General features: G+C 33.8%; 1 protein-coding gene across 4 annotated transcripts in view; it reads right to left on the bottom strand.

The window, feature by feature from the left end:
• The window catches only part of INTS6 (integrator complex subunit 6), a 93,089-nt gene that overhangs the window by 65,498 nt on the left and 13,317 nt on the right, over window positions 1-14,274 (bottom strand). For all 4 annotated transcript variants that reach the window (XM_047723330.1, XM_047723331.1, XM_047723333.1 and 1 more), the window contains one exon: window positions 5,628-5,717. In XM_047723330.1, the coding sequence (XP_047579286.1) occupies window positions 5,628-5,717 (90 nt within the window). The remainder of the gene's footprint in view (window positions 1-5,627; window positions 5,718-14,274) is intronic.

Here is a 14,274-nt window from a genome sequence, read left to right as displayed (position 1 = left end):
AACGGACAGAAACTGACATATACAGTAATGCTGTACGTACATATTAGAACATTTTAACCACAAATTAGTAAGACAGGAGCTATTGTTACTGAACCCCTAGTAATATCAATATGAAAAGGCACCAGTGCTAAGGGATAAACATGACAACTCAAAAATGCATTTACACCTATATATCTGTTTGATACATTCTATCATACTACCATGACATGCCTTAAGATTTCTCAGAGGTCTTTTTAAAAAAGAGAAAAAGTTGCTCTAAAATTCTAAGTGTACTGGGGAAAAAAACAACTATTTTAAACATGTATTTAAAAGTCTTGAGTGTCATACACATATTTTTGGTGACTTTACTAAAACAAAATCATTTTCTGGAGGGAGAGATGAGGTTCTGAATTAATTCAGGTACTGGATCATACAGATCACAAATATTAAATATAAACTATAATTATAGGTCCTACAAATTATCCTTATAAAAGGTAAAACCATTTACATTGCAAAGAATGATCCAGAAAAATCACTAATACCAATCCACATCTCAAAGACTGATGGGACTTCTACATCAACTTTAAGAGCTCACAAATTAAACAGAAGACCCTAATCTGTAGCCACTTGAACACATAGCTGAGATTACTCTGACATTTTGTTTCTACAAACACATGCCCTTTCTGAACATTTGCCAAGACTTATAAACGTAGTTGTCCTCATTTGTCTTAAAAGGCTGGGAAAGTTCATAGGAAGGCAAAACTTTTAATGTCAAAAGCCAACATTTTATTTTTTATTGAAAATATCTTCTCTAAAATGTTAGCCTCCAGGGCAATCATAGCATTGATAGACACAGAAACATTCTTCAGCATATAGAAATCTCAATATTTGAAAGATAATACTACTATTAGCACTTTCAAGGAAGAGAAAAATAACTGCTACACTATCCTGGAATGTCATTCATAGCCAAGAAGGTACTGGCAGGATATCTTCTGGCTACTTTATTGAGTAATATAGTTAGCTATGTGTTCCTGGAATCACATTAAGATAGTTTTCCATTGCAAAACAGCGCTAGAAAGGAACTTTGCAGAGAATTAAAACCAGAAAATTTTTTTTCAGTAACTCTAATTACAATTTTGTGATTCTATCAAAACATCTGATACATCAGTACAATAACATGACGAATGGTACCGTGAGTAATTGGCCACAGCGTGCTTATCAACATCAATGACTACTACTATGAGGGTAAGCAATATAATTTTCTAGTGTATCAGAATTCAAAGTCCCATCTAACTCACTCCTCAAACATGAAAATATTGCAAACAATCGGTGTTATCAAATAGCTACATTTAAAAAGAAAAAAAAAAAGAGGCAAAAAATACACACATACTCTTCCAACACAGCAGTTTCCAAAAGTCCTAGAGAGTTGTCCAAAAATACAACACTAGAAACAAACTCATGACACCTCAGACAGTTGCCTTGACTTTCATTAAATGAAGCCAAAAAAGATAATTAAAGTCATGAAATAGGTAAAAAGATGATATACAGCTTACGATTTTTGCCTACAATACAAAGCTATTACTGTCCTACCTCCTAACACACTGCTAAGTGATGAGCTGTCAGGGAGGAAATGGTATCCCCATCTTATTTTGACAAATAAGTTATAAGAAACTGGGTCATTCTGTCCTGAGGAGACTTAGCCAGGTCAAGAGACAATATGGCAAAGTTTTTCCATGAACTATTTTCTAGGTTCAAAACAATTTTACACCAGGCTTCTTTATAAATTTCACAGATACAGGCTAAGAGCCACATCCCAATACTAAATCATCCACGAGTTCTTGAATGTAATCAAAATTAAAATGACCATAAAAATTCACATTACACAGGATCTCACACATACACAGAACAGGTAATAGCCCCTCCCTCTTCAGTGCTCCCATACACTTAGTATATATCTCTATTTTATCATTTATAAAACCATTTAATAGGCAATCTCCCCATAAAGATTGTGAACTTAAGGGGCGCCTGGGTGGCTCAGTGGGTTAAAGCCTCTGCCTTCGGCTCAGGTCATGATCCCAGGGTCCTGGGATCGAGCCCTACATCGGGCTCTCTGCTCAGCAGGGAGCCTGCTTCCCTTCTTCTCTTTCTGCCTGCCTCTCTGCCTACTGTGATCTCTGTCTGTCAAATAAATAAATAAAATCTTAAAAAAAAAAAAAAAGATTGTGAACTTAAGAACAAGAAATCTACTCTATTCATCTTTGTTACCCTCACTGACTAGAGATGAATGCCCTGGTCACAATAGTCATTCAATGAACACTGAATGAAGAAGAACGGAACACCTAAATCACAATTGTATAGAAAGCTGAAGCAGATAAACAGGGAATCAGGTAAACAGAGGATAAACTTAAGACAACAAAAAAAAAACAGAATCTAACATAGAGGCATGAGATACAACAGGAAAAAAAACCACAGGTCTGGAGGTGCTGGATGTCTTTTGGATTTTACATCATTCTAATCCAGATTTTGGCAATAAAAAATGCTATAACCTTGAGCAAATCACTTTCCTCCCTGGGTCTCAATATCCTCATTTGTAAAAATAAAAAGTAAGACTACATGAGTTCTATGTTGCCTTATGCGACATAAGGATGATTTTAAAGCAGCAGAAACACATATTCCTAAAAAACAGCAATAACAGATCAGATACAATACCCCATGTGAAAGAGTGTAACTCTTTAGCAAAGGTTATCATTCAGGTAGGATGCACAAATCCATAAATATTAGTAATAGGTCACATCAATAGCAGCCAGGGCCAATGAAAAATTATATACATACAAACCTAATGTGGAAATTACTGATACATTCACTCATTCAATAAATCTAAAAAAGAATAAAGTTTTGCCAAAGGCAGGGTTAAGAGATCTGAAGAGAAAGAAACAAAATGCAAAATTCTGTTATTCCCTAGAAATTATGACAACATAGATCATATGTAGCATGCATGTGCACATACATACAAGAGCAAAACAAAAAGCATCTTTACATTTGTTATGATTTGAAAGACTCCTTAAAATGAATCATATAATTATTTGGGCTAGAACAGTCCAACATTTCCCAGTATTTTAGCAAAAAGTAAGCTTCCAACTATATGTACATCTGGGGTGCATTCTCTACCCCACAAGAGAAGTCTGGTTGGGACATTAAGAACCAAATATTCAAAGGATTAAAGACATTCTTAACCTTAAAAAACAAAACAACTCACAGACCTTCCAACTACATTACCATATCAAAGCTTTACCTTAAAACAAATCAATCTTCTACCACAGATAAGTAACAGTAATCAATTTTCATCTTGATGACTACCAAACTCAATACAATAGTATCTATAATCAAGACTTCTTATTATAAGCTCTGTTCTCAGTACTAGGCTAACTATCACGGAAGACAAAAGAGAACTAAAAGGTAAAGATGCTTTCCCCAAGAAAATCCCAATCTTACTTGCAAGGTAGTTATAGATTACTCTAAGCACATAGTCCCACTTCTCCAATATCCCTCCCAAAAAACTAGGAAGAAAGGTTAACAATTTCAATATCCATTTATATTTCAAAATATGTTAAAAAGTTAAAGGAGTTCCTACAAGCCAATATTACAAACAAAACAGATCCAGATATATGGGAGCAAAATATATTGTACCCCAAAGGGAATTTCTATAAAGGCAGTAAGACAGAGCACCGTGAATAATCTCACAAGTAGGAATACTTTATAACAAAAAATAGAATACTTTTTCAGTCATCATAACTACAAATCAGAATCATTAAGGATAAAAAAAAAATCAAAGACTTCATTTATATAAAAAAAGGTTAAAGTAATTAATATGTGTTCTATTAATACTTTATCAATACCCCAATTTTCCTGTCAAATTTTTTAAAAAGGAAGGTAAAGTGGGAAAAATCAACTTCAAAGTTTCAAATTTAAACTGAAGCAACATTTCTACTGCTTGTTCATATATATAATTAATGTCTATCTGTTTCTAATAGCGGCAAGACATAACTGGCTATACACGCCAACCTAATTCAAGAAAGTCCAGAAATCCCTCAGGTTCAGCTATGTAGCATTACAATGCTACTAATTACATATAGACTATAAATTAATTATGAATTTTAATCTACCTAAATTTTTCAGTTCTATCTCCATGAACCAAACTCTAAATTCCCTTTAATAACAATTGATCAAATAAAAACAATTCTGGTTCTCTTCCAACAAATCAAGATCAGGTGATGACAACTCTACTGGTTCCATTGCTTCATGATAGAACAATACTATGCTCATTTCTTTACAGCCTAGCAAGCACTTTGACACACATTACTTCATTTCAGTCTTCCAACAACCCTATGAGGAAAAGCCAGAATTACCATTTTATCTCAAGGATAAGGAAAGAAATTTGGAGAAGTTAGGTAACTGGTACAAAGATCACTGCTGGAAAGGAGGTGAACAAAGACCAGAACCCACATGTCCTGACTCCACGTCCAAGTGACTTTCCACAACATCATACAAATGAAAGTCTTTCTGAAAATCACGAACTTAGAAACTATACTTCTCCTACTTAATCAAACCCTTTGTAAATATAAGAATTAAGATTCTAAAGCAAATGCAAACAGTAAAAAGGGTAGTCTAAACCACCTCCTATCTATATAAACACATTTTGAAAAACAAATACAGTTGATCCTTCAACACCCTGAGTTTGAACTGCACAGGTCCACTTACATGAAAATTATTTTCGATAAATAGAATATAGTACTATAAATTGTTATTTTTCCTTTCCTTATGATTTTCCCAACAGCTTTTCTCTAGCTTACTTTCCTGTTTATATAATGCATGTAACATACAAATACGTATTAACTGACTGTTTATGTTATTGGTAAAGCTTCCCATCAACAGCAAGCTATTGAGTAGCTATGTCTGGAGAGAGTCAAAAGCTATACACAAAGTTTCAACTGCAACAGCACCCCTACCCCCATGGAGTTCAAGAGTCAGCTGTATAAGGCTCAAGAGCAGTTCAAATATTACAATAAAAAGAGCTTAAAGTTAAAAGAAATCTACTATATTTACCCTATCACACCACACGCAACCAACTCTGCAACGGCATGCTAGCAAAGAATAGGTGAGGTTAGCTAGATATTATTTACTATAAAGACTTACATAAAAATGTCTAAAAACCTTCACTTTTCCTGTTAACCTTCTCTTGGCTTTGCTCTAGTCTAGTCCAGTCGTCTCCACAGCAGACTGACAATCCACTGAAATATGGGAATTATTAAGAGCACTGTGCCCATTTTTTCAACCTGAAAATAAATTTCCTTTTCACTAAATAATGTACTATATGAACTGACACTATCACCCTCACATAAACTCAAAAATACACATACAACTGGAAACTGGAGGTAGGCTCAAAAGTTTTTCACAAAAGGGAATCCTATTCGAGAAAATCTGGCGATCAGTGCTACAAACAGAGAAGCAGGTAGGTCCTGGGGGATAGGGGACTCTCAACTGCATCAAATAATCCAATTTATTGAAGGTGTTCAATATCCAACAATATACACAAATAACCATTTTTCACCTGCAACTGCATAATCTATGCTGATAGGAATATAACTTACCTCATCCTGGACTCCACTGGTAGTAGTCAGCTTGCTCCCATCAGTAATTGTAATAATTATTGCTGGCTCCAAGAAAAAAGGGTTTCGTCCCTAAAGTCAAAAAACACATCAATCATATTAAGGTTCTGGACATCAGCTCAATTTTTCTGAGTAAAAAACCAATTCTTAGAACACTGTATAAATTTATCTCTCTTGTCAAGTTTTACGCATAGTATATACTTTTGTACATTAAAAAAATATTCCAAGAGAAACATACATATAATAGAAGTTAAACTTAAAGGAATGGGATTAGGTAGAGAAAAGATAGTATTTTCACACTTGTTAATACACTTTTGTATTGTTTTAATTTTTACAGTGAGCATTTACATTTATGTAACTAAAAGTACTTAATTTGTTAATAGGGACCCTACATTCAATTCTAATAATTTGACAAACTGAGATATTAAAAATTAAAATAGTATTTTTATGAGAAACTTTTTAGAAAGGCCAAAAATAGTAGGTGAACATTACAAGGAAATATAATTTATGCTTGTAATCAAAGTGTCTAACCAAGTGACTGGATATATGGATGGAAGAGCTCTAAAATCAGTTCCATGGGAACAGTATGGCTCTTCTAAGCTTAGGAAAAAGTAATGAGAGGCCAACTTGAAAAATTAAAAAGGATGGTTACTTAAACTGCTCAGCAAGAGAAGGCACAAAAACGATAGCAGAGGCAATCGAAGACAGTGGCACAAAACTCTTAACCGCTCTACACGCAGGATGAAATAGCTTCAGTAACTCCCATTCAAATCTATGGCCACATTACTCTTGAGTACTATGGTCAATTCTAGGGGATTCATTTTGTGGGGGAATCAAATAAACATAAGCTTATCTCTTACATACAAATGGCTCTCATTTACGATATGAAGAATTAAGCAACGGCACCCCTCCCCCCATGGAGTTCAAGGATAAACAAGCACATTTAAGACAAACAAGGAGCAAAACAATACCCCATTTAAGCACATTTAAGACAAAAGTATGACCAAAGGAAAGAAGTTCAAGAGGGTCAACCCTGTGTTTGAAATCCAAGGTATCAAAAGCTCTTTTCTACTAACACTGTTCAAGAAAGAAAAGAATGAAGTTTTGCTGGATACAATGTAGAACAGCATATGACAAATTTTAATGCGCACACAGATCACTTGGAAATCTTGATAAAATAAAGGTTCTGATTCAGTAGATGTGGAATGAACACTAAGGTTCCACATTTCTAACACAATTGCAGCCTAGGAGATGCTAATATCCACAGACCATTTTTAGAATAGCAAGGATATGGAAGGGTTATATGCATGTAATACTCTATGGTTCAATAAACTTCCCTTACATTTATACAACTCTCAATCACTAGCATAACACAGCACATACCTTCTCATGGACCTAAAGATAGGCAATGTTCATTCTCACCTCTGAGCTTCGACTGGCTCCCTCAAATAGAATGTCTTTCCTTTTCTCTGCCCACAACCCATCCAACTCCTAAGCATTGAAGGCCCAATTTAAGTCCCTTTCCATGAAGCCTTCCCTGATTAGCCTGCCCTTAATTAGTTCTTCCTCATCAAATTCTAATAGTGACAATTTTCAGACTCAGTAAAAATACAGATACAATAAAATATTTCTTCAAATAAAGTTGGATTTGACGTGGTTTCATGGAGTACATTTTTTTTGGTAAAGATTTCATTTATTTATTTGACAGAGAGAGATCACAAGTAGGCACAGAGGCAGGCAGGCAGAGAGAGAGGGGAAGCAGGCTCCCTGCCAAGCAGAGAGCCCCATGAGGGGCCCAATCCCAGGACCCTGAGACCATGACCTGAGCCAAAGGCAGAGGCTCAACCCACATGAGCCACGCAAGTGTGTGCCCCACATGGAGTACATTTTGAATATTACTCCCTACAGCATTTATCTCCTCTCCTTCTCAAATTATTTTTAATATATAACACCTTGCACAACAATGTGAATATACTCAACACTACTGAATACTCTCAAAAGCGGTTAAGATGGTTCAACTGCTATGTTTTTTACCACCGTTCTTTAAAAATACAGTATCTTGTATTATTTGCTACGGTTTCATGTGTTTGAATCAACTGAAGGCAAGGATCATGTTATATTTCTTCCTCAGCACTGAGCATAAAATATTTGCACACTGAGCACTTAAATCACCGATTCACCAACCGTAGTTTAATACAAACCTACTCAAGTTCACAGAACCATTTAGAATTACTCAAACTACAACAAGCTTCGAAAAAATATATAGATATGTTACTTTACCTCAACATAAATACCTTCTCTAACTTATGAATTTGCTAGGATGCCTTCTATATCTGTCTTGTCGTCCACTATCCATTTATTCATGTTGGTCATTCGAGTATTTACTGAGTGGCGATCATATATCAGGCATTGTGTTAGGTGTACGATACATAATCTCAAATCTCACAAATGATAAGTGTACATTTAACAAAAACTCTCTTCTGATCTCTACAAATATGACTGTAGATCAAAAATAGGCAAAGGGAGGGACGCCTGGGTGGCTCAGTTGGTTAAGCAGCTGCCTTCGGCTCAGGTCATGATCCCGGCGTCCTGGGATCGAGTCCCACATCGGGCTCCTTGCTCGGCGGGGAGCCTGCTTCTCCCTCTGCCTCTGTCTGCCATTCTGTCTGCCTGTGCTCGCTCTCTCTCACTCTCTCTCTGACAAATAAATAAAAAAATCTTAAAAAAAAAAATAGGCAAAGGGAGATAAAAAAGATCAAGATGTCCTCCTACCTTCAGTATTATTGTATCTTGCTTCCACCCTTAAGCTAAAACTAGTTTGTATGACTTGCTGCCTTTCAAAAACAAATCAGTAAATCTCTTAAAGCCACCACAACATGGACCAAATACTTGCAACAGTGTTTCTGTATCACCTCTACATTTTAACCTAACTCAAAATTTTCTTCCATATTTTCTGAATAAAAGTATAACATCCATCAATTCTTATTCCTATGTAAGTACATTGAGAATTATTCTCCAGAGGCCAGAAAGTTAGTCATATCTATAACTAAAGAACAATGATCTATGACGTATTAAGAACTTTATGGATGCGGGCGCCTGGCTGGCTTAGTATAAGGTTAAGCGTCTGCCTTCGGCTCCAGTCATGATCCCAGGGCCCCAGGATGGAGCCCAGCTTTGAGCACCCTGCTCAGCGGGGAGTCTACTTCTCCCTCTCTCTTCCTGCCACTTCCCCTGCCTGTGTGCAGATGCACTCTCTTCTCTCTGTGAAATAAATAAATTAAATTAAATTAGGAGGAAAAAAAAAAAGAACTTTATGGATGATGATATCCGTCCAAAAACTAATACACACTTTCTTAAGGACCGTAATATCTAAAAAATCAAGTTAAAATGAATTAAAATTTAGCCAAGTCTTTGAGGTATTAAAATTTAAGCTAAATTCAAACATCAAAATAAAAGTTATTTTCTTGACAGTAAGCTTTTAGCTGAAACTTTACTGGAGTCATCCACATAATACTTTCCACAGAGGTTAGGCCTGAAATTACTAGAATAATCAGGTACTTGATAACAATAAAACAGTTGTATTATCTCATTTAACCCTAAAAACTTGGTGAGGTAAAATATTCACTGAGATTAAATAACATAATCCAAAGTCACCCAGCTGGTAATTGGCACAGCCAAAACCTTAATTCAACTCTAAATACGATCATCTGAAAGTCCTGTTGGTGACCAATGAATTCCCTTGAATACAATTCTATACCAACCTGGACTGTGGCATATTTACCCAGCAGTGAATGGTGTTACAATCAGTTTTGCTTTTATTTAATATATTCTATCTGCAGCAAAATTAACTACAGAAGAATTATTCCTTTCCTTAGTTTCCTGTTCTGTGATTTCTTACCCAATTTTTCTATATATAAATCAATACACCTCCCCTCCAAAAAAACACACTGAAACAGAACACAATATAAACATCTACTTTTGAAAACTTAATAATTTCAGCCTACTTTTAAAAAGCATATATAAAAGCAAGATAAAACAACATTCAGTTCTTTAATGGCTTTAAATTTTGAAAAATTCAGATAGAGATCAAAAGTAGAGAAAAGTAAAGAAAAATATGACCACCCTTATTTCACCTGTTATTTAACCCTACCATGCTTAAGGTCTCTTCCTCTCTGAAATGAGTTTAGTCAAGAACCACACAAAGAAAAGCAACAGGATTAGTCACGATAAAAATCAGAATAATGACTTAATGAATATATATACAAAAGGACTTTCTTTATTTCTTCAGGAATAAATTATCCCTACCTCTATATATAAGTGTTAGAATTAATCAATTTAAGCATAAGTTTCTGAATCAACTGCAGAAAATGATCAGATGATGTTGCTTCAGCAAAGTCTTCTTAGATTCAGTTTTACACTAGTCCTCCCCTGCCTTTGGTAGTACACTTACTCTTGGCAGAAGCACAAAAAATAATTGGCATCTTTCTCTCACAACAGTTTTACCCAACAAGTTAAAACACATTTCTGGTTGTCTACCTGTATCACAAGATTGGGGTTTTTTTTCATGTTTTATAAGAAATTATTTAACATTTCAAAGGTCTGAAAGTTGTGATTTAATCATTGCAATATAATGTCATTAGCCATTTGGTGCCAAATCAACAGTTTAATGATTCCCAAATCTTTATATTTAAGAATAACTACTTTACATTTTTATTCCAAGCAAGTATGTTTATGAAGTCACTCAATTTGGGTATGACTGTCCATATTAGAATATCCTAAAAATTCACCTTGATCATAAAGTTATAAACAGCCTCTTAGTTATAAATTCTCCCCCCAAAAATAATATTAAGCTCTGCTACGACAAAGGCAACCAGTAGAGGGACTAAAAGTTTACTTTTGTCATTAGCAGAATTAAAATTAGATAGTTCTCTCAGAGCTGTGGCTCTTCGGCATAAAGAAATCTAAACATGTCCCTTGAGAATACAGTGCAGGGTATAATATTCTACCTCTAGAGCTATTTACTAATGGAAATCTTGTCATTTAGAAAACTGATTTAAAAAAAAGAAAATTGATGTTAATATTGGCCAAAAATCTCACGTAAAATTTTTTGCTAAAGATAACATAAAACAAAATACGTTCAGTTCTCTCAATAATTTAGTATTATCATGGTGTTAGAACAATTAAGGTATAAAATATCAATGAGAAAATTTAAAGAATTAAAGTAGATCTTATCTACTGGAATCTATTATTGCATTCTTGCAAAAAAGAATACTTTTTGAAAATTTTTAAATTTTCCAAAAAGTTTTGAAAATATAAAAATAATGTTAATTTTCCCCCAAATACAAACTAACCTGGTTCTCAGAATCAGCATTTTTACTTTTGCCCAATTATTCTAAAATGTAGTAGGGGATGGGGTATAGGAATTTTACTGTACCCTTAAACAGGTCTTAACTATTATCTTCTGAAACAAAAGCAAGGCATCCCTGAGCATTCAGTAAAACCTTCCGTGTCTACCTCTGCTGTAGTACAAATGGGCTCATCTTCTTTTGGTGCCACCATGTTACCAGTCCTTTGAACAACCTCATAAAGATAGCCAAATGCCAGTCAAAGCTACTTTTCCAATAAGCTAAAGGGTCTACTGAAGGGAACATGTGTACCCACGGTCAGCCCTCCAGCTCTCCCCCTGTCTAGTTACTTTGCCATATTCCAGGAAAGGTACAGGCAAAGAAATCAACAAAAATGTTAAGATGTATAACATCTTATGCAACTAGGCTAAAAGCTATCACCTAGCAAGAAAATAAAAAACTTCCAGAAATAGCCTGTGCTTTTTTTTTTTTTTTTACAACCTAAAACTTCCTTTCAAGTTAAGTAACAGCAACAAGCAAATATGTTAAAAGAAGGAAAGAGTTCCCCTGAGAATAATTACTACATTAGTAAAAGTTCTCATGCATACACTGGACAAATACTAACTAGGACTTCTGTTAAAAATTTTGTAATGATACTTAAAAGTTGCTAAACTAGATCTTGAGGTCTCCTATTTATATCTTTGTAAAATCTACATAAATAAAAACATGAAGCTGGTTTCATCTATCCTATTTTCCTCTATTAACATATCTAATGAAGAGGTTAACAATGCATGTACCTCTGAAATATAACAAACCACTTCACTTTGATTTAGAAATTTTGAAACTCCCTATATAATGTCAAAATTCAGATTCTATGGAGAAAATACAAAATACAGAAACAATATTAAGGATAATATTCACCTACTTTAAGCTTCTTTCTAAAAGAAAAGTAGCTTAGAATGCAATTCACATCCAAAGACTTCTTAGTCATAAGACTGATAAACTGATAATAAACACAATTACAACTATATACAACTGAGAAAAGCTTTTAATACATACTTCATAACAAGTCAACTACTATAAATTACATTCTTTAGTTCAACTTCAGACAACTGCATAACACAATCAGAATTTTTTCAGTATCTGCTTATTACCTGTACTAATATTTATATACTTTATATTTTTCCTTAAGTCAATTCCATTTTTTTTACTTTTGCCTCAAACTATAGCAATAAGATCTATGAAATCAGTTTTGATATGCTAAGGATATCTTCTATTCAATAATTTATTGTCATTAATATGATTTAGCTTTTTTTAAAGGGTGGGGAGGTTCATTACAGGGATGAATACTCAACTGGTTATTTAAACATTCCAAACAAAATATAATAATTATTTAAGTCAATAAAGGCCTGACAGGCTTACATTTAAATCAATATTCCAAGGTCAGAATTATAAGTTTTATGTTTGTTTTAGAATTCATTAAGATTATTACTTTTATAGTTACTATCTCAAGTGGAATGGCATAAATGAATCTTTGATGAAAAAAGTCTAAAATATTCATTTTAGGAAATTAGTGCTTATAAAATAGTACCTTTGAATATATAGGAAAGATCTCTGAAAGATTCAAAATAAACTGATTAACCATGGTTGCCTCTGAAGAACAGAAGTGAGCAACTGTATAACCTCTAATACTTGAACTTTTTAACCATGTGCATTTATTACATATTTAAAACAAGTACTCTTCAAAATTAAAATGTGTATATACAAAAATAAAACTTTAAAAATCTGCGAGTATATAAAAACCTAGCATTTGAGAATACATTAAGGTCTAGAACTATAGAAAAACATGTTAAAATTCCACATTAAAAGATATATATTTTGAGTTTCAAGTTATTCTATTATACAATTGTGTACAGATATAGTTCTTTTATCTAACCATATAATTCCTTCTGTTAAAAATATTAACAGCATTGGGACGCCTGGGTGGCTCAGTTGGTTAAGCAGCTGCCTTCGGCTCAGGTCATGATCCCAGCGTCCTGGGATCGAGTCCCACATCGGGCTCCTTGTTCTGTGGGGAGCCTGCTTCTCCCTCTGCCTGCCACTCTGTCTGCCTGTGCTCGCTCTCTCTCTCTCTCTCTCTCTCTGACAAATAAATAAATAAAATCTTAAAAAAATATATTAACAGCATTAAAAACAGATGGAATAAGACTTAAGCAAAAGTAGAGGGGAATTCCTATATTTATTTTAATAAAACGAGTAAGGAGCAATATCCTGTTATTTGATTTAAATGATAAGCCAAACAGTAATCATGTAAGAAATACTGTAAGAACTGAAGAATAACATGACTTAATGAAAAAAATTAATGTTAAGGAAACTCAGTAACATATAGGGCTAAGAATTACTACATCAAAAGTAACATAAATTCAATATATTCAAAATAGTAAATATTTAGTAATTTCACAGATTCTGAGTTTTACATTTGAACAGGAGCCTAAGTTTGAATAGAGTATCCTAACAAATAAATAGTTTTGGCAATATTTAAAAAGTAATAGCAGTAGTGTTTATACTGGCACAAACAGAGTAATGACAGTGTATCAGAAATATCATCTTAAGAAATACTAACATTCAGGATAAAGAACCTAACATACCCATTAAGTTGAAATGGACTGGATAATAATAATTTGGGAAAAATTATTCCAGCAAAGCATGTAATAGTAAACATGTTGCAAACATGGCAGAAAAAGTAAAAAATAAAGGCCAAGATGAAAACATATTTTCAAAGACAGATGAAGTTTTGACCTCATTAAATCACACAAATCTACCTATACCATTTAAACTAATCATCTCCTTAGGGTATTGATTACCACCAAATCCATAGATATTACCTTTGCAAAAGTCTAGTTAAATCATATCTTTGACCATTAGGGCTAATTCCTTCTAAACAGCTACATAAATGGTCTCAAAAGAATCATTCACACATACAACAGCCCTCCTACAAACCAGATGTACTTCAACCATAGTGTTGCATGTATCTTCACAGCTACAACTGAAAATGAAGAGGAACAGCCTAATAAATGTTTCATGTCAGTAAAGTTAGCAATAGAGCATTAAATTAGGGAAAAAATATTGTGATAAGCACTAGGAAAAACTGACTATTTTTTCCCATGTGCTATAGCTGAAAGGCAACTTGAAAATAATTTAATTGGATAAACTATAATTCAAGATTAGTTTTAAGGGGTCCTGCTTTGTAAAAAATACGATTTTTCATTTTCTACGAAAGAATT

Source organism: Lutra lutra, chromosome 3 (assembly GCF_902655055.1).
Source record: "Lutra lutra chromosome 3, mLutLut1.2, whole genome shotgun sequence".
NCBI classification, from domain to species: Eukaryota; Metazoa; Chordata; class Mammalia; order Carnivora; family Mustelidae; genus Lutra; species Lutra lutra.
Note: the sequence above shows the minus strand (reverse complement) of the source record. Positions and strands in the feature narration are given on the sequence as shown.